Below are 27,597 nucleotides of genomic sequence, written 5' to 3'. Positions count from 1 at the left end.
ATCTCCCAGCCATGGCCTAATCTCCTGAAATGACCCACACAGGTCCATGCAGGGGTGAAGGGTATTCAGAGGCTCCGGACGGTTTGTGCCTGGAGAGGAGCCACTTCTGCCCTGAGTTCCCGGCTTAGGGGAGTTGGCAGATTATCTTTTACCCCAATTGTTAATTTATTCCTTCTCCAAGGCCAGGAGAATGTCTTAGGGCATGCAGCAGGACCTATCTCAGGCCTAGGGAGATGCACAGCCACTGAAAACGGCTTGGGGGCTGGGGGTGTGGTAAATTAGATACAAGTACTTAGCTTTTGCTGAGAGTGCTGTTTTCAGATTCTGGAGGCGTGAGTAGACTATGCAGGTTGCTGTCTCTCCCTGAGGAACTTGTGTCCCAAATGCTGCCAGCCCCACCGTGGTCTTGCTAGGGAATCGTTTCTGAGGGGCTCCGATTCCTGCCAAGTCAGGTCCAACAACTCCTCACTGCTTCTGAATCATTTCTCCCTCTCCCTGCCACTTCGTTTGATTTCCTAACTTTGCCTTTGATGTTCAGGGCTGCTAGGTTGTCATATATAATCATTTCACTTTTGTTTTTAAGTCTTTGTTGTAAGAGGGGTCACCAAAAGTGTCTTGACTACTCCGCCATCTTGGCCCTGCCTCATATTTATTTTTAAATGTTGCTCCTTTTAACATTCCTACACATAAATCTTATTGTGCATCTCTGTTACTTTAGAAAAATTCTTAGAAATAGGATAGTTCGGTCAAAGAAAGAGGCATGTAAATTTTAAGACTTTCGATTTGTATTACCTTTCAGAAAGTTATTATTTAAACTCCCATCACTAGTATTTAGGAGGGTCCACTTCTCACACTTGACAATTCCAAGTATTATCATTTTATCGAAGTATTTGCTGGTTTGATTTGCTTACTTAGGGAGATTAAACGTTTTTTCATGCTTGTATTCCTTTTCTTATCTGTGTCTTTCTGTTTTTCTGCTGGCATTAGTTTTTATTCTTTAAAAATATTAAAGGTAATATACATTTATGTTGCAATATTGATTACAGTTTTTTCAGTTCTTTTTGCTTTTAACTTTGATAATTGTGCATAATCTGCGAATTTTCATTCATTAATTTTTTTCGTTCTATCTTGTGGAAGTAAGACAGTTGCTTTTATTATATAGTTAAAAATGGCGATGGCGAAGAATAGTGAATGTACCATCGACTGCCAAAAGAACAAACAAATCTGTCTTGGGAGGAGTACATCCAGAGTGCTCCTTAGAAGCAAGGTGGCGAGACTTTGTCTCACATACTTTGGACATGTTATCAGGAGGGATCATTCCCTGGAGAGGGACATCATGCTTAGTAGAGCAGAAGGTCAGTGAAAAAGAGGAAGACTCTCAACGAGATAGATTAACACAGTGGCTGCAACTATGGGCTCAAGCATAAGGATTGTGAGGATAGCGTAGGATGGGCAGCATTTCATTCTGTTGTACACAGGGTCGCTATGTGTTGGAACCGACTGGATGGCACCTAAGAACAACAACAACATTCATCTAAGCTTAATTTCATGTTATCAGGTAGGACTAGTCCCTGAAAAAGGACATCATGCTTGGTGTATAGTAGAGGGTCAGCAAAAGAGAGGAAGACCCTCAACAAGATGGATTGACATAGTGGCTGCAACGATGGGTCCAAACAACAACGACTGTGAGCATGGCGTAGGACGGTGTAGTGTTTCATTTTGTTGTACTTAGGGTCACTGTGAGTTGGAACTGACTCAAGGGCACCTAACAACAACTAACAGCAAGAAACTTGATTTATCAAGTTTTTTCACTTAATCAGAATGAGTGTACTGCTTTTCAAATGTACTTTTAAAAATCTGTTGAGAAGAACCTAAATGACTAATCATTGCATTTCTTCATTAAATTAGTTCATCATTTTAGATTTTTCTTTCATATTCTCTTACAATTTGGTTTGCTAGTATTTTTGCATTATTTAATAAAGTATGGTCTGTGCCTTTCTCTTTTTGTGCTATTTTTATTGAGAGTAGGGAGGTTTTCTTTTTCATTCCTCCTATTCCTATGTACAGTTTATTTAGTATGGAAATTATTTATACTTTAAACTGCAAAGGAATTGTCCTGTTTAATTGCCTGACCCTGGTAATCTTTTAAAAATGTAGAAAAATAGTTGCTACTATGGTGTTTGCTCTATGAGATTTTGTGCTTTGTTGTGAGTCTATTTTATTAAATTATATTTTAAAATAATTTATCCATTTCATAAAAGCCTGTTGCCATTGAGTTGATTCTGATTCATAGGGACCCTATAGGACAGAGTAGGATTATCCCATTGGGTTTCCAAGGTTGTAACCTTCACAGAAGCAGACTGCTACATCTTTTCCAGTGCAGTAGCTGGTGGGTTGGAACTGCTGACTTTTCGGTTAGCAGCTGAGTGCCTAAACACTGCACCACCAGGGCTCCTTATCCATTTCATGAAGGTTGTCAGACTTAATATACTTTATGAAATCGCCACTTCTGTGGTCAAATATTTCACGTTGGCACTTTTAAAATTTTCTAATAATCTCCGTATCAGTTATTAAATGACCTTTCTCATTTCTGTTTTTATATTTCTTATGAGTAGATTTGTTTGACAGAATACTAGCTTTACAAAGTATTAATAACATATATGCAGAAAGGAGTAATGTATTGATTTGGAATGCTGGCATAAACAAAGATAAATTTTCTTTGCTACACTGCTCTTCAGAGCCTTTAATATACTCAAATGCATTATAAATCCCCCAAAGGAAACAATAGTATTCAGTGTTTCCCAAGCTTATTCGAATAAGGAACATCTTTTACTATCTCACGTGACTAATATTCCATGAAACATACTTTGGAAAATCTAGTGTTAGCTTCTTGGTTATTTTGAAGAATCAACTCTTGAATTTAACTGTTTTTTCTCAATTAAATACTTCCTAATTTTATCTTTGGTGCTCTGGTGGCACAGTGGTTAAGTGCTACGACTGTTAACCAAAAGGTCAGAAGTTCGAATCTACCAGCTGCTCCTTGGAAACCGTATGTGGGGCAGTTCTACTCTGGGTCACTGTGAGTCAGAATCAACTTGACAGCAGAGGGTTTGTGTATGGTTCACATTCATTAGCATGGCATACTTGGGTTCTGACAATCTGCCCGCAGTTATTCCTAACCGCATGTCCAAATTAACTGACTCATGTACACTTTGCATACTCACCACACGGGCGTCGTACCTTTAGGTCTGGATGCCTTTGCCTCTTATTCTTTGTCCTTGCTCTTCTCACATTTGTCTTCCTCCATTGGTCTAAGTAATAAACTGCTTTCCTTTTTAGAGATTTGACTCAAATTTTATGAAGCTTTCCTGACTTTTAAATCTGCTACCTAAAAGTCAACTATTTGCTATATAAGTAAATAGTCTTCATTTGAAAAAAGGAATGATATTTTACTTTAACTCTCTTTTTTTTCATAGATTTTATTTCAGGAAGCCTATAATATGCTACGCCTGCTAACCAAGAGGTCAGCAGTTCAAATCCACGAGGCACCCCTTGGAAACTCTATGGGGCAGTTCTACTCTATCCTATAGGGTTGCTATGAGTCGGAATCAACCCAGCGGCAGTGGGTTTGGTTTTGGGTTTTTATAACATACCTTATAGAAAAATTAACATACCTATGTAAGTCACTTTCTACATAATTCTAAACCCTAAGAATTCTAAATAGAACAGAGAAATAAACTTTACTGAAATAATGAACCTGGAGCTAAGTAAAGGGGTCCCGGTAGTTCAGTAGTTAAAGCGCTCAGTTGCTAACCAAAAAGTCAGCAGTTTAAAACCACCAGCAGCTCCAAGGGAGAAAGATGTGATAGTCTTACAGCTTTGGAAACCCTATGAGGTCACTATGAGTCAGAATCGACTTAACAACAGTAGGTTTTTGGGGTTTTTTTGTACCTAAGTTCCCTATTCCACTTAAATATTCACTGAGTGCTTATTATATGCCATATAATTAAGCAACATCATTTACTCTCAATAGAGAGGCATGTAGTTACAAGAAAATAATGGGGGGCAGGGCCAAGACAGCAGAGTAGTCAGACACTTCTGGCGACCCCTCCTATGACGAAGACCCCCCCAAAAAAACAAGTAAAATTATTATATATATGACAAGCTATGAGCCCTGAATGTCAAATGCAAAGTTACCTACTGCCCACTGCCGTCCAGTCGATTCTGACTCATAGTGACCCTAGAGGACAGAGTAGAACTGCCCCGTAGGGTTTCCAAGGAGTGCCTGGTGGACTCAAACTGCCGACCCTTTGGTTAGCAGCCATAGCTCTTAACAGCTGTAGCACCAGGGTGTCCTTTAAATCTGCTACATCCTTTTATATAGTTTCTGTTTTTTTGCAGAATTTTTAACCTTGTCTTTTATGTCCTTGAACACAGTAAGCATAGCAAGTTTAAGGAGTATATCTGATAACTCCACTGTGTGATCCCCTGTGGGTGTGTTTCTATTGTTTGCTGTTTCTGATAGTTCTTTCTCATGTAATCTTGCCTCTTTGTATGTCTGATTATTTTTTATTGTGTGTTGGAATTTGTATTTGAATTGTGTGTAGAGATAATTCGAGGCCTAGAATGATGTTATCTCCCTCTAGAGAAGCCCTCATTCTGCAAGGAATTAAATTCCTAATGCCTTAACTTTGATGAAAATCAAAGACTACAGCCTTCAGTATGGCTTACACCTCAACATAAAACAAAAATCCTCACAAATGGACCAATAAGCAACATCATGATAAATGGAAAAAACATTGAAGTTGTCAAGGATTTTATTTTACTTGGACGCACAATCAACACCCATGGAAGCAGCAATCAGGAAATCAAATAACGCATTGCATTGTGCAGATCTGCTGCAAAAGATCTCTTAAAAGGATTAAAAAGCAAAGATGTCACCTTGAAGACTAAGGTGCACCTGACCCAAGCCATGGTATTTTCAGTCACCTCATATGCATGCAAAAGCTGGACAATGAATAAGAAGGACAGGAGAAGAATTGATGCCTTTGAATTATGGTGCTGGTGAAGAATACTGAATACACCATCAACTACCAAAAGAATGAACAAATCTATCTTGAAGGAAATAGAGCCAGAATGCTCCTTAGAAGCAAGGATGGCGAGACTATGTCTCACATACTTAGAGCATGTTACCAGGAGGGATGAGTCCTTGGAGAAGGACATCATGCTTGGTAGAGGATCAGTGAAAAAGAGGAAGACCCTCAACGAGATGGATTGACACAGTGGCTACAACCATGGGCTCAAGTATAACAATTGTGAGGATGGTGCTGGACCCGGTAGCGCTTCGTTCTGTTGTACATAGGGTCACTGTGAGTCAGAACCCCCTGGATGGCCCCTAACAACAACAACAGGCACCTAACAACGACAATGCCGTAACTAGGGTTGCCAGATAAGATACGGAATACCCCGTTAAATTTGAATTTCAGATAAAAAATGAAAAACTTTTTTAGTGTAAGTATTCCCTTGCAATAAACATGTCCCAAATATTGTATAGGATATACTTACACTAAAAAATTGTTCATCTAAAATTCTAATTTAACTGGCTTTTCTGTATTCTTATTGGCTAAATATGGTAACTAACCCTAGCCCTAAGGCATCTGTTATATGAATTAATTTATATCTAGAATGGTACTAGCTATAGGAGAATTGAGAAAATAGTTAAATCGTTTTCCTTGTTTTTCAAATGAGGAACCCTGATTGAGAAGGGTTGCTCTAGGGAGTGCAAGGTGTTTGGGAGCACTATTAATTCACTATCACCTTAATACAGTTTCAGGGATTCTCCCTTAGTTTGAGGTTGGGCTGCAATCCTTGTGAGAGCTGTTCTATCAAAAGTTCTGTTCAGCCTCTCACCTGCCTCCTTCTGAATTGGCAGATGCCCTCTGGGGAAAAATGGCCTAAACGTTGGGCTCCTCTCTTTGAATTTCTGTATAGATCCTGGCCTTGTAATTTTTCACTGTTCTTCTAGTTCTCTGATGCAGTCAGGTAGATTTTAAAAAAAAGTTCAGTTTTTTCTGGTTGTCTTCAGCAGGAAGATTGATCTAAATTACTTACTCTGCCATTGCTGGAAGCAATGTATAGTTTTACACTAGAAGAAAACCCATGGGAAGAACCACAGTTGAACTCTAGGTCAAGATCTGAGTGGAGCAAATACTGTCTTTAGGAAGGAAAGGAAGTGTATATTTTATACAAAATTCCAGCTTAAGTGCTTAAAATATACATGTTCTGAGGCAAAATTATAAAATTAACCTACCTAAGGGATTTTTATCTACCCTGGAGACAAACAGGGTTAAGTTTTAGTAAGTTAGGAAAAGTATTAACCACTTAGATTTCAGCATCTTGGGTCATATGACCTAATTGCTTAGATGGAATATGAAATGTGATTTTTGAAATGGTTAGTACTTAAACCAAAAGTTCTGTTGCTGTCTTTATACATGTTTTCTGACTCACTAAGGGCTTAAAACGTTTTAAAAGTATACTAAAGTAACTAATAGAAACAGTCGAATTGGTTCTGCCAACTATCTAATGAACACACCTCCACCTACCTTCCAGTAGATTAATGGATTTCAGAATCCAAGTTTTTTTTCTGTACATTTTTTGTTGTAGTAAAATACGTATAAAATTTGCCATTTTAATCATTTTTAAGTGTATATTTCTGCGGCATTAATTACATTCACACTTTTGTGTAACCATCACCAAATTTATTTCCAAATCAAAGTTGTTTTTTAAAAAGAAGTTTGCATTTGCTCTGGTTCGTGTAGTTTGGTTAATATTGTTCTTAATTTCTATCTCTAAATAACATAAATAACTGTAGCACACAACTCACGTCTAAATATATAGTGTTTCAGTAGAACTAAATATTTTTGCTCTCTCTTTTGATGATCAAATCTTTAAAGTGATATAACAGAAGCTGGCAAACTTTTCTTTTTTTTTTATCTTTTTGAACTTTAGATGGTTTACAGAACAAATTAGTTTCTCATCCAACAGTTAGTACACACATTGTTGTATGACATTGGTTAACAACCCCGCAACATGTCAGCACTCTCCATTCTCAACCCTGGGTTGCCTATTACCAGCTTTCTTATTCCGTTCTACCTTCCAGTCCCCGCTCCAGGGCTGGTGCACCCCTTAAGTCTTGTTTGGTTCCCTGGGCCTGCTCAATCTTTGGCTGAACGGTCAACCTCAGGAGTGGCCTCATTACTGAGCTGAAAGGGTGTCTGGGGGCCATACTCTCAGGGTTTCTCCAGTCTCTGTCAGGCCAGCAAGTGTGGGGTTAGAATTTTGTTCTACTTTTTCTCCAGCTCTGTCCAGGACCCTCTATTGTGATCCCTGTCAGCGCAGTCAGTGGTGGTAGCCGGGCACCATCTACTTGTACTGGACTCAGTCTGGTAGAGGCCATGGTAGATGTGGCCCATTAGTCCTTTGGACTAATCTTTCCCTTTTTTTTTTTGTGTTCTAAGTGAAAGTTTACAAATCAGGTCAGTCTCGATACAAAAATTTACATACACCTTGCCATACACTCTTAATTGCTCTCCCTCCAATGAGACAGCACAATTCTTCCCTACACTCTCTCTCCTCGTGTTCATTCGGGTAGCTTCTGGCCCCCTCTGGCCTCTCATCCCCCTTACAGACAGGAGATGCCAACAGTTTCATGTGTCCACTTGATCCAAAAAGCTCGTTCTTCACCAGTATCATTTTCCATCCCCCAGACTTACTTTTTTAAAATTAACTTTAATAAAAAACTATTGGAAGCATGCTTTAAGTTTGTATTTCTGAAAATGTTTTTAGAGTTTTGAAGTTGCAACGGCCCTCGAAAATCAAAGCCACAAGGTCCGGTATTCAGAGACAGTGGAAAATGGATCAATTATATTTTCTCTTTCTGGTACAGTATATTTGCTATTTTTTGTTTAGTTTTCTTATAAAATATGTGAGTATAAATTCCAATAAATTTGTAGCTTGGTAACTAATAAGCTTAAGGTCCTTTGGGATAAGTAAATGTATTAAACTTTGTTACTGTTGGGAAGCAGTGAATATTGTCAATTACAAAACATTCCTTTTTAGATTACAGTTGTTAAAGAAGAATCAGTGGGATTTGGTAGAGGATGGGGGGAAAACTTGTTTTGGACCTAAGATGAAATTAAAACAAAGCCACTTGCCCCACAATCAATACTTAAATATTACCTGTATTAATGAAGAAGCTAACATCACATTGGTCAAAGTTCATGTATAAAAAACAGTATAGGAAAATGGTTTGTGATTTTTGTACAAGAGAGTTTGCTGAAAATACAAAGAAATACTAAAAACTATATAGGAAAAGAAAAATTCTTGAAATCATAAAATACTAGAACTATGAGTCCTGGGCAAAGGATGAAAAGGAATTAGGATAAGAGAAGACTGGGGAGATGGGAAGAGGCAGTTCCTCTTATGCTTGGGAAATGATAGAAGTGATAAAAGAGGTGGAGATAATGCATTTTATTAGGGTTGCAAATCACCGTCTACTCTAGCAGAGGTTTTGGAAGACAGGTTCTTTTAAAAGTTCTTAGAAATAGACTTCCAGACTGAAACTGCTTCAGCCTCTAACTTATCCTTCCTGGTAGAATAGAGAGCCCTCCAGAGGGAAGTCAGAACGCTTCTTAGACGCCAGGATAGCAAGACTACGTCTCACATACTTTGGACGTACTGTCAGGAAGGATCAGTCCCTGGAGAAGGACATCATGCTCGGTAAAGTACAGGGTCAGCAAAGAAGAGGAAGACCCTCAACTAGATGGACTGACACAGTGGCTATAGCAACGGGTTCAAGCGTAACGACGATTGTGAGGATGGTGCAGGACCAGGCAGCGTTTTGTTCTGTTGCACACAGGGTCGCTAAGAGTTGGGAATGACTGGATAGCACCTAACAACAACAACCAGGGAGAAGTAAAATATTTTTGGTGAATACCTACTATATACCTTGGCCACTTTATATATATTATCCTACTTAATTCTTCTAACAAACCTAACAAAGAAGTATTCTCATATTACAGAAAAGGAAACGTAGTTTCAGAGAGGTTATATAAATTGCCCAGTTTCACTCAACTAGTACATAATTACATAGCTGCTTTCCCCAAATTACATTTTCCCTAGTCTTTAAAAGAGCTATAATAATTAGATCAGATTTCTCTTTCGAGCCATCCTTACAGGCCTGATACTGTTTCAGAGATCCCAGACATCATCTCAGAGTGTATAAATTTATCTAATAGTTTACGTTCTGGTAGGAAGGTTTCTCCAACAAGAAATAATTGAAGGCTTGCTTAAGACTACCTTTCTTGATTTCCATCTTTTAAAAATCAGTGTAACATGGAAAATTAACTTTTTAAATTCATCTTTTAACTAAAGTTAAGCATTACCTTCATGTTTAACTTATGAACAGTACCCTAGTCCAAAAAAAGAATGGTTACTGACAAAAAAAGATTTTCCCCTTATATATTTACAATTTTTTTTTTTGGTATAGGGCACTTCAAAGAATGACCTATTGTGTTGTCTAAGAATCTTGTTATGGTAATTACTACTTACGGGTGGTCCTTTAAGGAGCCCTGGTGGCACAGTGGCTAAGCACTCAAGAAAAATGTGGCAGTCTGCTTTTGTAAAGATTTACAGCCTTGGAAACCCCTTGGGGGCAGCTCTGCTCTGTCCTGCAGGGTCACTATGAGTCAGAATCAACTTAAACAACTACCTATAATCCCAAACCAAGGGTTTGGGATTATGGGTGGTTTATGGGTGGTTGTTAACGGCCCAGACACCTTTTATGTTACAGGAATTTTTGTTGATTTTGCTGAGTTTACAACAAAATTTGATCTATATGACAAAATGATATTTTGTTATTTGTCACAATTACTATATTCACCTTCTCTAGGAGTTGCATTTTTATTGATGGATGCTAAAGAATGTCTTATGTCAGCTGAAGAAATATTTCTAGCCAAAATTGAGAAGTTTATAAACATTCACCAAAACAGTTTTTTGGTTCTAACTGCTGCCCTCCATGGGCCGGAGGAATGGAAACTGATGTTCAGGATTCAGCAGAGGTATGGAAGAATATCACCACAGACATATTTTTCTGAAATGTGTTCTTAATTATTTTAGGCAGGCAAGTTTTATTTTGCTGGAAGATAAACTTAACAATGTTAACCTGTCTTACTTAATGAAGCACAGGCCAAACAGCTATTTGATGAATCAGTGTGACAAGTTTCAGAGTTCATGCTGATTTACGGGCTTCTCCTGAAAGACCTAGGCAAAAATGAACACTTCGTAGTCAATTAAGTACTGGCTACAATGCCACCAAAAATCCTCTGTGGAAGAAGGCAGGGCATGAAGGAGTAAACAAGTAACAAACAATAGAGGTTTGTGTCTTTTTTCCACGTACTTAAGATAACAGATGTTTTCCCACCTACTTAAGATAACAGATGTTAAAGTTATATGATCTACATAACTTATGAACTGTTTTTCAGATTCCTGGGTAGTAACTTACGGATACTTCCAGTACACAACACAGTAAATGCTATTAATCTTATGTGCACTATAGCTAAGGTGAGTCACCTGAAGAAAATGGCACGCACATTCATAGACTTTTAAGATTCTTGACTTCACATTGCACACCCTCTTGAGCAGGGTTGACAAATACGGGATTCTGTTCCCTTGGAGAAGTTGATATTTCAGCATGCAATTCTTTCCAAACTTCTCAACTTCATCAGATACCACTAAGTATGACTCATTCTGGGCCAAAAGAGTATTTGGTCCTGTATACATTGTGTTGACCATGATGGTTACTTACATCTTCCTTCAAAATTCAAATTTCTGAAGTATGAATACTGGTCAGAGGGTGGTCATGAACTGTCAGAGTGCAAACATGCTATTTTATGGAATGCTCTTCACCAGTTGTCCACTTTGTTTTCATGCTTGTCCTCTGTGGGATGTGCCCAGACACCCCCCAGACCCTCGAGGCAGAGTTAGGTATTACTTGTTCGTATATTCGAACACATCTCCGTTAAAGCAATTCTTACGGTATTCTAATTCTTAGTTTGCATGTCTGAAATTCCTTGAAGATAGGAGTCAGGCATTCTCCTCTTTATAACTCTAATATGTCATAGAGTATTTGGCACATAGAAAGTGATCAACAGAGATTTGTTGAATGAGTGAAAGGTATTTTTTGATGTGACTGTAAAAATACCTTATTTCTGTTAATAATGTTGCATATTTGTATCTTCTTCCAGACCACCTCCAAGCCATACATAGATAGCATCTGCTACAGAATGATAACAGCTAAAGCTTATATCATTGAACAAAGTCCTGTTTGGAAAACACTTCAGAAGATAAAACTTAGTAGTGATTAATTTGACTCAAATAAGAGAATCATTTATAAATGCTCTTTTGGAAGAAATATTAAAATAATTAAACCTGTTAAATTATAATGTACAAAAATAAATTTAAAACATTTTTATGTTAACTTGAAATAAAATGTATACAATTAGAAGTGATTTTATTTTAAGGAGTTTTGTTACATAATTCCTTTAATAATGTTAAGAAAAAATTGGTACATAATATTGTAAAATTCAGATGTAGATTCTTAATGGTACAAAGTAAATTGAGTGGACAAATATTTACTAGGAAATAAAAACACAGAATTTGCTAATAATTAGCCCCTTAGACTAAAGGAAAAATCATTTTTTAAAAAAGGTTCTCCACAAGAGCTGCATATATTTCTAAAGTTAATTTTTGCACATGCCTCCACATTGTAACTTTTGCTGGAGAGATGGTGAAGGGACCCTGCTCCCTGAGACTCCTCCTGACACAGGGAAGGAGGCTAAGGGAAGCAGTCAGCTGCCCGAACTCAAAACGGTGTGATACTCAGTTTGACACAGGGAGTTCTAAAATGTAACATGGCATCTGTCTGGCAGAAAGTGTTTATCAGGATTGTTAGAAACTCACATACATGAATGAATAAAGGCAATTCAACTACATTTTATGGAATTATGATACAAATTATTAGTTTGTATTGGATTTTTTTAAAGTAGTATTTAGAATACATATAAGGGAATTATTCACCATGTAGATAACTTTTTAAAAACCAAAGACTACTACTGGTCTATGCATTATTAAGCAAATTGATAAAATGAGAAAAAATTTTTAATAAAGGTATTAAATAAGTCAGAAAATACAATATTTTACTAGTTTTTATTTAGGAGGTGGAACCTTCACTTTATCCCAGTATTTTCTTCAGAGGCAGACTTTGTTTTTATTTCAATGAGTTCTTCTACTCGAGCCAGAACACTTTCAATCAAATCAAATGTGAAGAGAGCTGAATGTAGGACCTACAATGCCAAGAAAAATCAGTATTAAAACCAAACAAAGCAAAACAGAAGACTTCAGCTAGATGTACATTTAGAAAGCTTAGGAAAACTTCAGATTACCTTAAGCTGCATTTCAGGAGGCATATTAGGGATCTCCTTTCCGCATACAGTTACAGAACAAATATCTTTAGACTTCTGGGCTTCTGTAAGAGAAGAAAAAACTATGTGTCACATCCATTAAATAGCTCTCAGAGTTCAATAATAAATTTATAAGCTGCTTTCATCATTAACTTTAAAAAATATGGCAGTTATTTATATAAATTAAGTTTTACTGCTTGAAATCTCAGGGTATGCTTAAATCAAACCATAAGCAAATAAAATTAAGTGTCAAAATTATATTCTATAACATGTAAATTAATGCTTCTTTAGGTGAGTAGCATACTGGCATGTATAAGAAAGTGAAAGTTTATAAACTTCATCCGTCTATAATATTTGTACCCAGAATTTCTAGTAATGACTGTGGAAATACCGTATCTATACAGAAGTGATCACAAGAAAACACAGAACTGCTGACTTAAAAGTAATTCTCGATCTAAATTTCTTTTTTATAATTTGTACAGATTTACTCAGAGGTGAGGTAGGGAGTGAACCAAGCAAAACCAAAGGAAGTACAATCGTACCAAAACAGAAATACCTGTAATGCAAGATCATTAATCAGAACTTTAAGCTTTAAACCAGAATATGCTTTGATTCGTCTTTTGTTAATCCAGTTTCACTGTTAATTGGCTTATGGAGCTGAGAATCATTTTAATTAAAGTATAATTTAGCTGTCATTTTCCCTTGTTTGATATAAATTAAACAAGTTCAAGATAAAAAGTTCTTTTGAATATAAATGTTGACGGCTACAAAATTTGGCTAATTTTTAGACCTAATTGAAAATGAAATTATATATTACCAACCGTGGTTATTTTCTTGATTATTTTTAATTTCTGCTTCATAATGTGCTTTTGACATATTAAGTCCCATACGGAGTGGCTTTAAGAAATTATTCTCAATCTTTCCGAGTTCTGTCCATAATCCAGTCTGTTCAGAAGAATTAATGAAAGAATTAGTTATTTGGGTCAACATACATTGATTGCCTACTATTACTAAATGTGCTGAGAGTTGAACAAACAAAAATGAGTAAGACATGGTCCTTGCCTTTCAAAGACATCACTGTCTACTGGATAGTTTACTATTTCATAATACATTTATTACTATATCTAGTTATTTTATGTGAATACCAATCAAAACAAAAATGTATTCAGGGCAGTACACTCATTATTGTACCATTTGAGCAGGTCCTAGTTTTGAGATCTACTACTTAAAAGGTTTTTGAAAGTTGTTTGAGAATAATCCAGTCTGAGAAATTTCTCTTCCCCTATAAACCATCCCCACAACGACTACCTTGTGCATCCCTTCAAACCTTGACCTTTTGATAGCCTTGCCCCAGATCTAGTTCTAGAGGGTCACCTTCCCTACAGATGGAGGTTCTAATTTGGACTTCCTTGGCGCCCAATGTAAAGGAGCCCTGGTGGCACAGTGGTTAAAGTGCTCAGCTGCTAACCAAAAAGTCAGTTGTTCAAACCCAGCAGCTTCGTGGGAGAAAGAAGCGATAATCTGCTTCTGTAAAGATTACAGCCTTGGAAACTCTACAGGGCGGTTCTACTCTGTCCTATAGGGTCACTCTGAGTTGGAGCTGGAATCGACAGCTACAGGTTTGTTTGGTTTCGGTTTTGGTGCCCAGTGTAGATGGAGATTTTACCTGCCTAGGACAGCTTAGAGTTATTTTGTTATCTATTTTAGAGGCTTTTATTCCAAAAGTATGTCGTCCTGCAGCACTATAGAAGGGAAATCATGAAGTCTTAATTTTACAGAAAGAAAGGGAGAAAGAAAAGAGCAGGAAAGAAAAGGGAGAAAATGAAGACCACTGATGTTTCCAGGTAGTCTAAAAAAAAAAATCTTAGGTTAAAAAAGAAATCTTAGAAATCCAATTATCCTTAACTGGGACAATGAAAACCTATTTATAATGAACTCATTTTGATCCAAGGCATTTTACTGATGGCCCTCCAAATAAAATCTACACATCTATCTTCAATACTGATAACTGCAACAACTGACACATACATCCTTTCCATGTAAATCTATCCTCCTAATTTCTCCGTAAGAATCATACAAAACCTTAACAATATGCATACCCTTTCATTCAGCTTCTATGAACTTATCCTAGAGAAATAATTGAAGATGTTATAGTCTATTGCACAGATGTTTATAGAAATATTGTTTTAAATAGTGAAAAAATGGAATTAATGAGACTTCACAATGGGAAAATAGGTAAATTTTGATATATCCACACAATGGAAAACTACAAAGCCATCAAAATATTGTTCTTCAGGACACACTGCTGAGTGGGAAAAAAGGCTACAAAAAAAGTATGATCTTATTTTTAAAAATAAAAAAGGTATGTACAGTTGTGCTAACATACCCACTACCCACTGCCATCGAGTCAGAGACCCTAGAAAAGCATACACTCTATCAACAATGGATGATGGAATTTTTATTATTTTTTTTTGCTTATTTATCTTGATTTAAAAAAACCTGTTTTCAATTTGCGTAACAAAATGTATTAAGAAAATGTCTGCATCCCACTTTGATAAGAGGTATCTGGGGTCTTAAATGCTAGCAAGTGGCCATCTAAGATGCATCAATTGGTCTCAACCCAACTGAAGCAAAGCAGAATGAAGAACATCAAAGACACATGGTAAAGATGAGCCCAAGAGACAGAAAGGGCCACATAAACCAGAGACCCCATCAACCTGAGACTGGAAGAACTAGACGGTGCCCGGCTACCACCAATCACTGATAAGGAACACAACGGAGAATCCCTGATGGAACAGGAGAACAGTGGAATACAGATCTCAAATTCTAGTCAAAAGACCAGACAATGGTCTGGTTGAGACTGAAGGGACCCTGGAGGTCATGGTCCCCAGATCCTTTGTTAGCCCAAGTTTGGAACCATTCCCAAAGCCAACTTTCCAGACAGGGATTGGACTGGACTATAAGATGATACTGGTGAGGAGTGAGCTTCTTGGCTCAAAGACACATGAGACTATGTGGGCAACTCCTGTCTGGAGATGAGAAGAAGAGGGGGACAGAAGCTGGATGAATGAACCCCGGGAATACAGAGTGGAGAGGAGCAATGTGCTGTATCATTAGGAGGAGAGCAGCTAGGAGTACACAGCAAGGTGTGTATAACTTTCTGCATGAGAGACTGACTTGATTTGTAAACTTTCACTTAAACCACAACAAATTTAAAACAATGAAACTTCTGGTTTTATAATTAAAATTAAAATATATATATGCTTTTAGGAAACCCTGGTGGCGTAGTGGTTAAGTGCTACAGCTGCTAACCAAAGGGTCGGGAGTTCGAATCCACCACGTGCTCTTTGGAAATTATATGGGGCAGTTCTAATCTGTCCTATAGGGTTGCTATGAGTCGGAATCGACTCTATGACAATGGGTTAGGTTTTAGGATATATGCTTTTAAACTTCTATCAATAAAACATTTTCTTGTTTCCTCATGGAAAATGTGAGTTACGCAGCAATGCAGCAGAAATTTCTTCAGCCACCGTGGTCACACAGGATGGTGCATGTTATTTCTCCTATTTTCACCCTCTCCCTCCAGCCTCTTCTTTATTCTTCTCTATTTTTCTCCCCTCTCCCTTGCCTTTACCTGTAAGCTTACAGGTAGAACCCACTACTACTGCCCCGTCTCACTGATGGCTTTCAAGACTAAAATTAGGTTACTGGAAGAGTATAGAGAAAATATCTTTTAAACCTACATTTAGCTTTTTCAAATCTAAGTATTTTATCATAATTACTTTTTAGAAAAAAATGAGTTAAGACATTAGATTGGGTTGAAGTCCCCTTTACTCAAGAGGTAGCCGTTAATCTAAAACTTGACAGTTCAGATTCCTAATGTATGTATCAGTTAAATAATTTATTACAATTTTGCATATTATAGAACAAATATAAAGAGCATTATACTGTATACATTCTACTTCAGCGTTTGTGTTGCTCTAATTCGTTCATTTGAATTGGTATATAAACCTGGTTGTCAGCAAGTCAATTCTGACTCGTGACAACCCCATGTGTTCTACGGAGTAGAGCTGCTTGCTCTACAGCATTTTCTTGGCTGAAACCTTTATGGAAGCAGATTGCCAGGCCTTTCTTATGCAGTGCCACCAGGTCAGTTCGAACTGCCAACCTTCTGGTTAGTGGACAAGCGCAAACCGTTTGCACCACTCAGGTATCGGAATTGTTATACAGGTATTCCATTATACTACACAATTTATCCTGTTAGTATTTTTTTTAGTATTTCAAACAATGATGCACTGAAATTGCTGTATGTTTTACTATTCACACAGGGTGAAAGTTTTTCTAGGGTAGCATTTTTCAAAATATTTTACTATCACCCACAGTAAGAAAATATTTTACATCACAACCGAACACGTGTATATGTAACTGAAACAAAAGCTTTGCAAAAAAACCCTTTCTATATATATCATCACATGTATAAAAATCCTTTCTACATGTAGCTATAGGAGCCCTGGCAGCACAATGGTTGTGCTTGGCTGACAAGCAAGAGGTTGGCGGTTCAAACTCATCAGCTGCTCTTTGGGAGAAAGATGTGGCAGTCTGCTTCTGTAAAGATTACAGCCTTGTAAACCCTATGGGGTAGTTCTACTCTGTCCTATAGGTTCTCTATGAGTCTGAATCGACTTGATGGCAATGGGCTTCGTTTCATTGGTTTACATATAATTATATATATAATATATATAGTTATATATATATTATATATAACTATACATAATATTTATGCATATATAGGAAAACAAAAAAATTTTTTTTCAAAAATAAACATTAAGGATTTTTATATGATGAATGGGAGTGCTTACCTGACCAGTCTAGTGCAATACTGAGCCTGATTCTTTCCTTTTTATTTTTAAGTCAGACCACAAGAAAACAAAATTATAGACCTATATCCCTCATGAATGTAGATGCAAAAATCCTGAACAAAATTCTAGCCAATACAATTGAACAACATATCAAAAAAATAATTCACCGTGACCAAGTGGGATTCATACCAGGTATGCAGGGATGGGTCAACATTAGAAAAACAATTAATGTAATCCATCACATAAATAAAACAAAAGACAAAAATCACATGATTTTATCAATTGATACAGAAAAGGCATTTGACAAAGTTCAATGCTCATGCATGATAAAAACTCTCAGCAAAACAGGAGTAGAAGGAAAATTCCTCAACATAATAAAAAGCATTTATACAAAGCCAACAGCCAGCACAACCCTAAATGGAGAGAGTCTGAAAGCATTCCCATTGAGATCGGGAACCAGATAAGGATGCCCTTTATCACCACTCTTATTCAACATTGTGCTGGAGGTCCTAGCTAGAGCAATTAGGCTAGATAAAGAAATAAAGGGCATCCAGATTGGCAAGGAAGAAGCATCTCTATTTGCAGATGACATGATCTTATACACAGAAAACCCTAAGGAATCCTCCAGAAAACTACTGAAACTAATAGTTCAGCAGAGTATCGGGATACAAGATAAACATACAAAAAATCAGTTGGATGCCTCTACACCAACAAAAAGAACATCGAAAAGGAAATCACCAAATCAATTCCATTTACAGTAGCCACCAAGAAGACACCAAGAAGATAAAATACTTAGGAATAAATCTTACCAGAGATATAAAAGACTTGTACAAAGAAAACTACAGTACACTTCTGCGACAAACCAAAAGAGACTTACATAAGTGGAAGAACGTACCTTGCTCGTGGATAGGAAGACTTAACATTATGAAAATGTCTATTCTACCAAAAGTGATCTACACATTTAATGCAATTCCGATTCAAATCCCAATGACGTTCTTTAATGAGATGGAGAAACAAATCACCAACTTCATGTGGAAGGGAAAGAGGCCCAGGACAAATAAGGCATTACTGAAAAAGAAGAACAAAGTGGGAGGCCTTACTTTCCCTGATTTTAGAACCTATTATACCACCATAGTAGTCAAAACAGCCTGGTACTGGTACCACAACAGATACATAGACCAATGGAACAGAATTGAGAATCCAGACATAATCCATCCACATATGAGCAGATGATATTTGACAAAGGCCCCAAAACAGTTAAATCGGGAAAAGACAGTCTTTTTAACAAATGGTGCTGGCATAACTGGATATCCATCTGCAAAAAAATGAAACAAGACCCATACCTCACTCCATGCATAAAAACTAACTCAAAATGGATCAAAGACCTAAATATAAAATCTAAAACGATAAAGATCATGGAAGAAAAAATACGGACAACGTTAGAAGCCCTAACACATGGCATAAGCAGTATACAAAACATTATTTTTTGAGTCAGATTTGTTGAGGTATTATTTATATACACTAAAATACAACCTTTTTAGGTGTACTGTTCTGAGTTTCAACAAAGATATACAGTTGTGTAACTATACCACCATTATCAAGATAGAGAATACTTCCATGACCTCAAAAGGCTCCCTTGCGTCCCTACCTTTGCAGTCAATTCCCTTCACCCACCCCTATACAACCATCTCATTTTTGTTTATATAATTTTTGCCTTTTCTAGAATGTCATATAAGTGGAATCACACAGTATGAAGCCCTTTGTTTGATGCATCATACCCACATATGCTAGAAGAATAACTATTTCAGTCCCATGTGAGCCAATTTCCCTCTTATATTCAGAGGACTTGATTCAGTAGGTCTGAGGTTGAACCCAGGAATTTGCATTGAAAAAAAAATCCAGCTTATTTTGATAAGGACCATATGTTGAGAAACAATGATCTAGAACAGCGCTGTCCAAGAGCACTTTCTGCCATGACAGAAATGTACTCTCTCTGCACTAATGTGATAGTCATCAGCCACATGCGGCTACTGAGCACTTGAAGGGAGGCTAGTGCAACTGAGGAACTGAATGTTTAACTTTTTAAAATTTTAGTTAAATAGTCACATGTAGGTAAGTCTCCTGGATTGCAGCATACATTTAGAAAGTCTTTACATATTACAACTTTGCTGTGTTTTAATTGCAATAATTTATTCCAATACCCAGCCCATAATTATGAAACTGCAGGTAAAAATGTGTTAAAATTAGGCTAAAGAAAATTTATTACATATTCTATTCAGCATAATTCCACAAACATGAAGCACGTAGGAATGAAGCAGCTGTGGAAATAAAAACGTTTCATTCTCGCCCTTGTATTAAAGTTATCAGTCCTAAAAAAAAGTCACAAAGAACATCCTTTTAAGATTTCTTTTATCTTCAATATCTAGGAAAAAAGGTAACTTAAGATTTAAAAAAAAAAAAAATACAGTAAAACCTGTCAAAGTCAGAACCTGTGTAAGGTGGAAACCTGTCAGAAAAGGAAAACTCTTAAATATTTTCCACTAAACAGAGTGACAGAAAAGTGGTAAGAACGCACCCTGTCAAAGGCAGGAAACTTGTGAGACCCAGAAAAACAAGACAGTCCCGCTGAGTTCCAGCTCTCACAGGCTTCAATGTACCGGCAGTCCTCGACTTACAAAATATTCAAGTTACGACGAACTGCACTTATAGCCATCTTTTTTTTTGTACATCTTATTGTTAGTAATATGTACTGCATACAGTGTCGTAGCATCCACTCTGCTGATGTTATCACATTCTCAGACGTTCATTCGCAGATGTTCAGAGAGCAGATTACAAAGATACTGAGAATAAAAGGCAGTAATAATAAAAACTAAAAAGAAGAGTATTCGACTTTCATCAGAACCGACTTAGAAGAGAGTTGTCAGAATGGATATAATCAACAGTAATAATGAAGAAATAAAAAGAAGCAAACAAGACCCAGTTTCCCCTTCTCCTAATTTGTATATGGTTTCTTATTTGTGATGAAACCCTGTAGAACCTCTGTCGCTTTTAACATTAAGGGATTTCTATCACCTGAAGTCATTTGGCTCTGCAAATATCACACAAAAAGAAATGTTTTAATCTTGGGGAAAGAAACTATTTAAATGAAAACGAACTCTGCTCAAAATCCTATGGGCCAGAGATTTGGTTGCTATGCAGTGTGTATGCTGTTCTTGTTTTCTAAGAGGGAGGTTAGGTTTCTAGCTGAGCTTCGGCCTATAATTCTTCTTGTTCCAGTTCACCCAATTTTTATTAATTCAAATTCGTTCCTGTTTCGCTCTTCTGGCCATGACCGAACTGGGAAGAAATGGTTCACAGCCCTGACTCAGACAAGGAGATAAAGACAGATGAAATAGTAGGGTGAGGAGAGGAATGATGAAAATAAGTCAGTTGACGGTAACTCAAAATAACAGGAAAAGAAATGAAATATGATTAAATTACCCTCTCATCATACTTAATTTGCCCAAAATAGGTACCTATGAGTCGGAATCGACTCGATGGCACTGGGTTTGTTTTTTTTTTTTTTCTGGTTAGAAGCCTTTTGAATTAAAGTCCCCACAATTCAGCATCACCAGGGTATCATTTCCCCAAATGACAGGAAAAATTTCTAAAATCTCAAGAGCTGTCATTTTTTGATTAACCAGTGGACAGATCTGTCTCTCATTTATATACACAACCAACCGCACTGGTGAAAAATGCTTCTATGATGGAGAGGCTCTTAGCTTCCTCAAAGTCATCGGGTTTGGAATATTTGATTGCTAATGAAGTTTTATTAAATATATTTATTAAACATGTTGAAGGTGGAAAGATGGGTATATGATAAAGCAAACAGAGTTAAATGTTAACAGCAGAATCTAGGTGGTGGGTCAAATGGTGATCACTATGAAATTCTTTTCAACTTTGACGTTAAAGAAAACCGTTAAATAAGAAAGCAGACCTATAACCTGGTTGCATCCTTTCATTTTTCAGAAAATGTTCAAGCCAAGTAAAACTGAGGCATTACCTGTGAGTATTATAGCAGAGATTGCACAATGTATTTCTTAAAACTCAGTGCATATACACTTAAAATTTGTACATTTCATTATATGTAAATTTTAACTTAAAGAAAAACTGTAAACAAGTATTTAATTCTACTTAATGAAATGCATGCTGAAATATTAAGGAGAAAGTATACTGATATCTGTGGAGTCCCTGGGTGGTGTAAACGGTTAATGTGCTTAGCTGCTAATCAAAAGTTTGGTGGTCTGAGTTCACCCAGAAGCATCTTTGAAGAAGGGCCTGGCGATCTACTTTCAAAAATCAGCCACTGAAAACCCGATGGAGCAGGGTTATTATGGAATACTGAGTTTCTGTTTTATGGTGATGGAAAATTCACACTGACTGAGGGTAATGCTTACATAGCTGATTAATGTAATTGATGTCGGTAAGTTGTACACCTATAAAAGTTAAATTGGCAAATGTCGTGGAATATCTGTTTTTATAAAAAAGAACAGTGGCTGAGGCTACTTATGTACCACCAAACACCTCATGGAATTTGGACTCTTGCTTTGTAGGTTTAGGGTCATGGTTTCATGGGACATTCCAGTTTATTGGCCTAGTATCATTTTTAGTGTTTCTGTTCTACCTCCTAGTTCACTGTGTAGCAAAACAACTGGTCTCTATTTGCCTGGAGCAACAGAGCAAGAAGGAGAGTCAGGAACAGGAGGACTAAATGGAATGCGTGGCTAACTGCCTCCATGAATAACTGCCTCCTTTCCTATGAGACCAGAAGAACTAGATGGTGCCTGTTGACCATTCCTGAATGTTTTGATCAAAGATTCTACAGAAGAATCCTGATCCAAAGGGAGGAAATGACAGAAAAGAATTTCAAATTCTCATGGAATCTAGACTTTCTGGAGCCACTGAGGCTAGATGAACTCCTGAAACTACTGCCCTGAGAGAACCTTTAAACCTTAAATCAAAAATAACCCCTGAAGTCTTCTTTAAACCAAACAATAGTTTAGCTTAACTAGTAAAGAATGTCTGCCTTGAGTACTGTGCTCTTTCAAAGAACTATCTATATTGGAACAAACCTGACAACAGCAACTCGAAAGGTTACATAGCCAGCTTATGGGCAGGAACAATTTGGAAAAGGAAGGTGAGAATGGTTACACAACTTGAAGAATGTAATCAATGTCAATGAATTGTGTATGTAGAAAATGTTAAAGTTGTGTATGTTTTGCTGTATATTTTCAGCAAAAAGTATTTAAAAAAAATAAAAGAAAACCCTGTGGAGCACAGTTCTACTCTGGCACATATGGGGCTGCCATGAATCAGAGTTGACTCCACAGCAACTTGCATATTGATACCTGCAGTTTACTCTGAAATGCATTAAAAAAAAGACAGATTGATGGATGGATAGAGGGTGGAGAAAGGGATATGAGAGAAAGCAAGTTGAGTCAAACGTTAGTGATAGAATTTAGGTCGTGGGTAAACAGATGGTCACTGTAAAATACTTTGAACTTTGACGGACGTTTGAAAATTTTACAAAGAAATGTCACATTATGACTCAGTTAATGAAGGTGACACACAGGGAGAGCAGCTATTAGAACAGGGTAGGTAGAAGAGAGAAGATAAAAGGCAAATATAATTTTACTGTATGACAAATCTCCCTCAAATAGTTTTCTATTTATTGAGTACCTCTAATGACATGCTATTTAAAAAATTTAACTTCCTACACATTATCCTAAAGGTTCTGTTAGCAAATTCAGTTTTAGTGCTAAAACGCTTTGCCATGTCTGATGAAGTGATACAAAAATATCAGATGCTTTTATATTACATGGAGGTCTCAGACTTAAATTATGAGCTATAGGTACAGTCAACTGAACAAGACACCCAAATATACGTTGAGCTCCAAAAGGTCAGTTAACTTGGGATCTATAACTTATCTGCTCCAAAAGGGCTAAGCAATGCTCACAACAAGACAGAAGAGATACAACAGGAAAGGGAAAGTGTTATGGACTGAGTTGTGTCCCCCAAAAATATGTGTCAACTTGGCTAGGCCATGATTCTTAGTATTGTGTGGTTGTCTTCCATTCTGTGATCCTGTGTAATTATCCTCCATTTTGTGATATATTATAAATCCTAGCCTCTATGCCTGTGGTTATGGTCCCATTTGGGGGTTAGCTGTCCATTATGTTAATGAGGCAGGATTACTACAGGGTGTGACTCAAGTCACTACCCTTACCCTAGTCACCACCCTTATTCAAGCCACACCCTTACTTGAGTCACACCCTTTATCTTACAAGAGATAAAAGGAGAGAGAAGTGAGCAGAGATAGGGACCTCAACACCACCAATAAGAAGAGATGGGAGCAGAGTGTGTCATTTGGACCTGGTGTCCCTGCACTGAAAAGCTCCTAGAAGCAGGAGACAGAGAGAGGCTATAACACCAGAAATGGTGTAAGACGGCGAGAAGTGGCAGCAGAGAAGCAGTGGCAGTGGAACCAGGAGATTGGCATGAGAAAGCACAAGAGCAGACCCACGGAGCGAGAAAGAGCTGAGTGCCTTTGGGCAGGAGGTTTCCTGGCAAAGAAGGTACCCCTGGGTACTTATCAGCAGAGCTAAAAAGCTTTGTAAGACTTGCCCGAGCAGGGAGACACTGGGTTGAGGGGCTGAGGGGCCCAGGAGTGGAGGACTGCCTGCGGATATGGATGAGAAGAGGCTGTCCTGATTGACACAGATCTTCCCCCCAGAGCTAAGAGAGAGAGAAAGCTGTCTCCACGAGCCAGGACTCTGAATTTGGGACTTTTAGCTTCTTAAATGGTAAGAAAATAAATTTGCTGAAGCCATCCACTTGTGATATTTCTTTTATAGCAGCACTAGGTAACTGAGATAGAATTTGGTACCAGGAGTGGGGTCTGCTCTAACAAATACCTAAAATGTTGAAGTGGTTTTGGAATTGAGTAATGGGTAGAAACTGGGAGAGTCTTAAGGTGCCTAATAGTAAAAGCCTAGATTGCCCTGAAGAGACTGTTGGTAGAATTATGGACATTAAATGTGTTTCTGGGGAGGCTTTAAAAGAATATGATGAACACGTGATTGCCCAACGGAGGAAGGGTGATGCTTTTTATGCAGCGGCAGGGAGCTTGTCTGAATTATGTTCAAATGTTTGGTGGAAGGTAGAACTTCTAAGTGATGAACTGGGATATCTGGCTGAAGAGGTTTCTAAGCAAGAGCTTAAAGGGGCTGCCTGATATCTCCTTGCTGCTTATAGTAAAATGCAATAGGAAAGAGATGGACTTAAAAATAAACTGTACAAAATGATAAGAGAACTTAAAGATTGAGAACATTCCATTATGCAAACTAAAGACACATGTCCTAGAATGTTCACAAAGGATGTGGCTACACAACCTTTTGTTAAAGGGACTAAGCCTGTGACTGATGGATCTAACCACCTACCACTGCAGAAAACCCATCAACTTAGACTGAACAGGACAGAGAAAGAACGAAAGAAAAGAACGCTGTCTGCCTCTTGGGATTCTACAGGTGGGAAACAGGCCAAAGGAGCTACATCTGTTGTTCTCCAACAACAACAAAAAAAAGACTGTCTTAGGCTGGGTTTCTAGAAAAGCAAAACCAGTAAGGGGTGTATATGTGTGTGTGTGTGTGTGTGTGTGTGTATACATACATACACACACACACACACACACACATTATTATATATAGATTTATATCAAAGAAATGGCTCACGCAAATGTAGAGGCTGGAAAGTCCCAAGTCCACAGGTCAGGCTGGAGGCTTCTCCTGACTCACATAATTGCAGGGGCTGATGAACCCAAGACTGGCAGGTAAACTGGCAGGCTGCTGGCTCACAGACTGCAGAGTCTGACAAATTCCAAGATTGGCAGGTAAGCTGCTAGCTCAAGTCCCAAAAACTGGAGGTCAGATAAACAGGAGCCAGATGCAAGATCCAGAGTGAGCAAAAGCCCATGAGCTTTGCCAGAAAGTCCGCATATACTGGATGCAGGCCACACCCCCAAGGAAACTCCCTTTCAAGTGACTGGCTGCTTATAGCAGATCTCATCATGGATATGATCACATCATATCAGATCTCATTATGGAGTTGATTACATCATTACATAGCTGCCAAACTACATCACAACTGCCAAACCACTAAGAATTATGGCTCAGCCAAGTTGACATACAACTTTAACCATCACAAGGAACATCCCTGGAGCTGTTCAGAGATCAGGAAAATTGTTGGAAGGAGCACAGGAAGCAGGGAGGAGCCATAGCCTCCTAGATTTCCAAGAGTCAGATCTTCACCAACTCTGTTCCAGAGTGTGGGGCTGCCATTGCTGGGGGTATAGGGCTGCTGTCCAAAGCACAGGGATCGGGGCTGCCATGCCCAAGGGACAGAAGAACAGGGCCGGCTGTGGCTGAGGTCGTCAGTCAGATAGACTGGGAGAATAGGGTACCCAAAGCCAAGTGAACAGAGCTGCCATCCCAGTGGGCCTGGAAGGCAGAACTGAAGCCCAGGGCTGAGGGGTCTCCACCAAGATGACTGTTATCCCTTCTCTGCATTTGTAATGGAAATGTCTACCTTGTGCCTGTTTTATCATTGTACTTTGGAAGCAGATAACTTGTATTCTATATTTCACAGGTTCGCAGATGAAGAGGAATTTTGCAGAAGATGAAATTTTGGACTTGGAGTCAATTTAAGACTTTTGAGATTATATGATGGGGTAGGTATGTTTTACATGTGGTAAGGACAGAAATTTGGGGGCCAAAGGGTGGAATATTATAGATTGAACTGTGTCCAACTTGACTAGGCCATGACTCCCAGTATTGTGTGGTTGTCTTCCATTTTGTGATCTGATGTAATTATCTTCCATTCTGTGATGTGTTGTAAATCCCAACCTCTATGCCTGTGGTTACAGACCCATCTGAGGGTGGATTGTCCATTATGTTAATGAGGCAGGATCAGGGTGGGGTGTATCTTGAGCAACTGTCTTATTAGAGGGTGTGACTCAAGTCACCACCCTTACCACCTTTATTCCAGTCACACCGTTACTTGAGTCACACCTTTTATCTTACAAGAGATAAAAGGAGAGAGAAGCAGAGATAGGGACCCTGAAAACTACCAAGAAGAGATAAGAGTAGAGCGTGTCCTTTGCACTTGGGGTCCCTGTGCTGAGAACCTCTTAGAACCAGGAGATGGAGAAAGAACTCTAACACTAGAGATAGCGCCAAGATGGCGAGAAGTGGTGGCAGCAGAACCAGGACACCGGTATGGGATGGCATGGGAGCCAATCCACAGAATGAGAAAGCTGAGTCCCTTTAGACAGGAGGCTTCCTGGCAGAGTTGGATGCCTCTGTGCACTTACTGGCAGAGCTAGAGAGCTTTGTTAAGACTTGTTGGAGCAGGGCAGAGGTTAGGCTGGGGGGCAAAGGGCCAGAGACAGGCCTGCCTGTGGACAAGGCTGAGAAGAGGCTGTCCTGATTGACACAGACCTTTCACCACAGCAGACAGAGAGAGAAAGTTGGAGCTCTACATTCAGACTCCTAGACTCCTGAACAGTAAGAAAATAAATTTGTTTGTTAAAGCCATCCACTTGTGGTATTTCTGGATAACTGTCATGGATTGAATCATTTCCCCCCAAAACATGTGTATCAATTTGGCTAGGCCACGATTCCCAGTATTGTGTGACTGTCCACCATTTTGTCATCTCATGTGATTTTCCTATGTGTTATAAATCCTATCTGTATGATGTTGATGAGATGGAATTAGTGGCAGTTGTGTTAATGAGGCAGGACTCAATCTACAAGATTAGATTGTGTTTTAAAACAATCTCTTTTGACACAGAAACGAGAAGCAAAAAGAGAGACACCAGGACCTCATACCACCAAGGAAGCAGCACGGGGAACAGGGTGCATCCTTTGGATCCAGCTCAGGTTCCTGAGCCTGAGAAGCTCCTAGACCACAGGAAGATTGATGATGAGGACCCTCCTCCAGTGCCGATAGAGAGAAAAAGCCTTTCCCTGGAGCTGAAGCCCTGAATTCGGACTTATAGCCTACTAGGCTGTTAGAGAATAAACTTCTGTTTGTTGAAGCCATCCACTTGTGGTATTTCTGTTACAGCAGCACTTGATAGCTAAGACAATAACTAAGACAGAAAAGGAAGCTAGAGGTGGTGATAC

At 38.2% G+C, this 27,597-nt stretch overlaps 2 protein-coding genes across 5 annotated transcripts in view; one reads left to right on the top strand and one right to left on the bottom strand.

Annotated features, from left to right (window-relative positions):
- The first annotated feature begins 5,294 nt into the window (after window positions 1-5,294).
- C3H1orf146 (chromosome 3 C1orf146 homolog) lies at window positions 5,295-11,543 on the top strand. The gene is made up of 5 exons (XM_064279965.1): window positions 5,295-5,369; window positions 7,846-7,939; window positions 9,950-10,118; window positions 10,542-10,620; window positions 11,304-11,543. The coding sequence occupies exons 1-5, from the start codon at window positions 5,295-5,297 to the stop codon at window positions 11,421-11,423; spliced, it is 537 nt and encodes a 178-aa protein (XP_064136035.1). The 3' UTR covers window positions 11,424-11,543.
- A 32-nt stretch (window positions 11,544-11,575) lies between these two features.
- Window positions 11,576-27,597, bottom strand: part of GLMN (glomulin, FKBP associated protein) — a 43,075-nt gene continuing 27,053 nt past the window's right edge. For 2 of the 4 annotated variants that reach the window (XM_010598110.3, XM_010598111.3), the window contains exons 17-19: window positions 13,340-13,463; window positions 12,501-12,583; window positions 11,577-12,401 (exon numbers count right to left, since the gene is read on the bottom strand). In XM_010598110.3, coding sequence (XP_010596412.1) covers window positions 12,285-12,401; window positions 12,501-12,583; window positions 13,340-13,463 — 324 coding nt within the window. In that variant the 3' untranslated portion in view covers window positions 11,577-12,284. Of the gene's footprint in view, window positions 12,402-12,500; window positions 12,584-13,339; window positions 13,464-27,597 lie in introns of all 4 variants that reach the window. The other 2 variants (XM_064282281.1, XM_023558414.2) reach the window with 2 other exon arrangements.

Source organism: Loxodonta africana, chromosome 3 (genome assembly GCF_030014295.1).
Source record: "Loxodonta africana isolate mLoxAfr1 chromosome 3, mLoxAfr1.hap2, whole genome shotgun sequence".
In the NCBI taxonomy this organism is placed as follows: Eukaryota; Metazoa; Chordata; class Mammalia; order Proboscidea; family Elephantidae; genus Loxodonta; species Loxodonta africana.
This window is presented reverse-complemented; position numbering and strand designations above follow the sequence as displayed.

Bases quoted from the DNA above. Each gene is read 5' to 3' on its own strand.
- C3H1orf146 (XM_064279965.1), top strand. From the start codon at position 5,295: ATGGGCTCAAGTATAACAATTGTGAGGATGGTGCTGGACCCGGTAGCG. The intron at 5,370-7,845 runs GTGAGTCAGAAC...AAATGTTTTTAG, and splicing joins CTGTTGTACATAGGGTCACT to AGTTTTGAAGTTGCAACGGC. The intron at 7,940-9,949 runs GTACAGTATATT...CACCTTCTCTAG, and splicing joins AATTATATTTTCTCTTTCTG to GAGTTGCATTTTTATTGATG.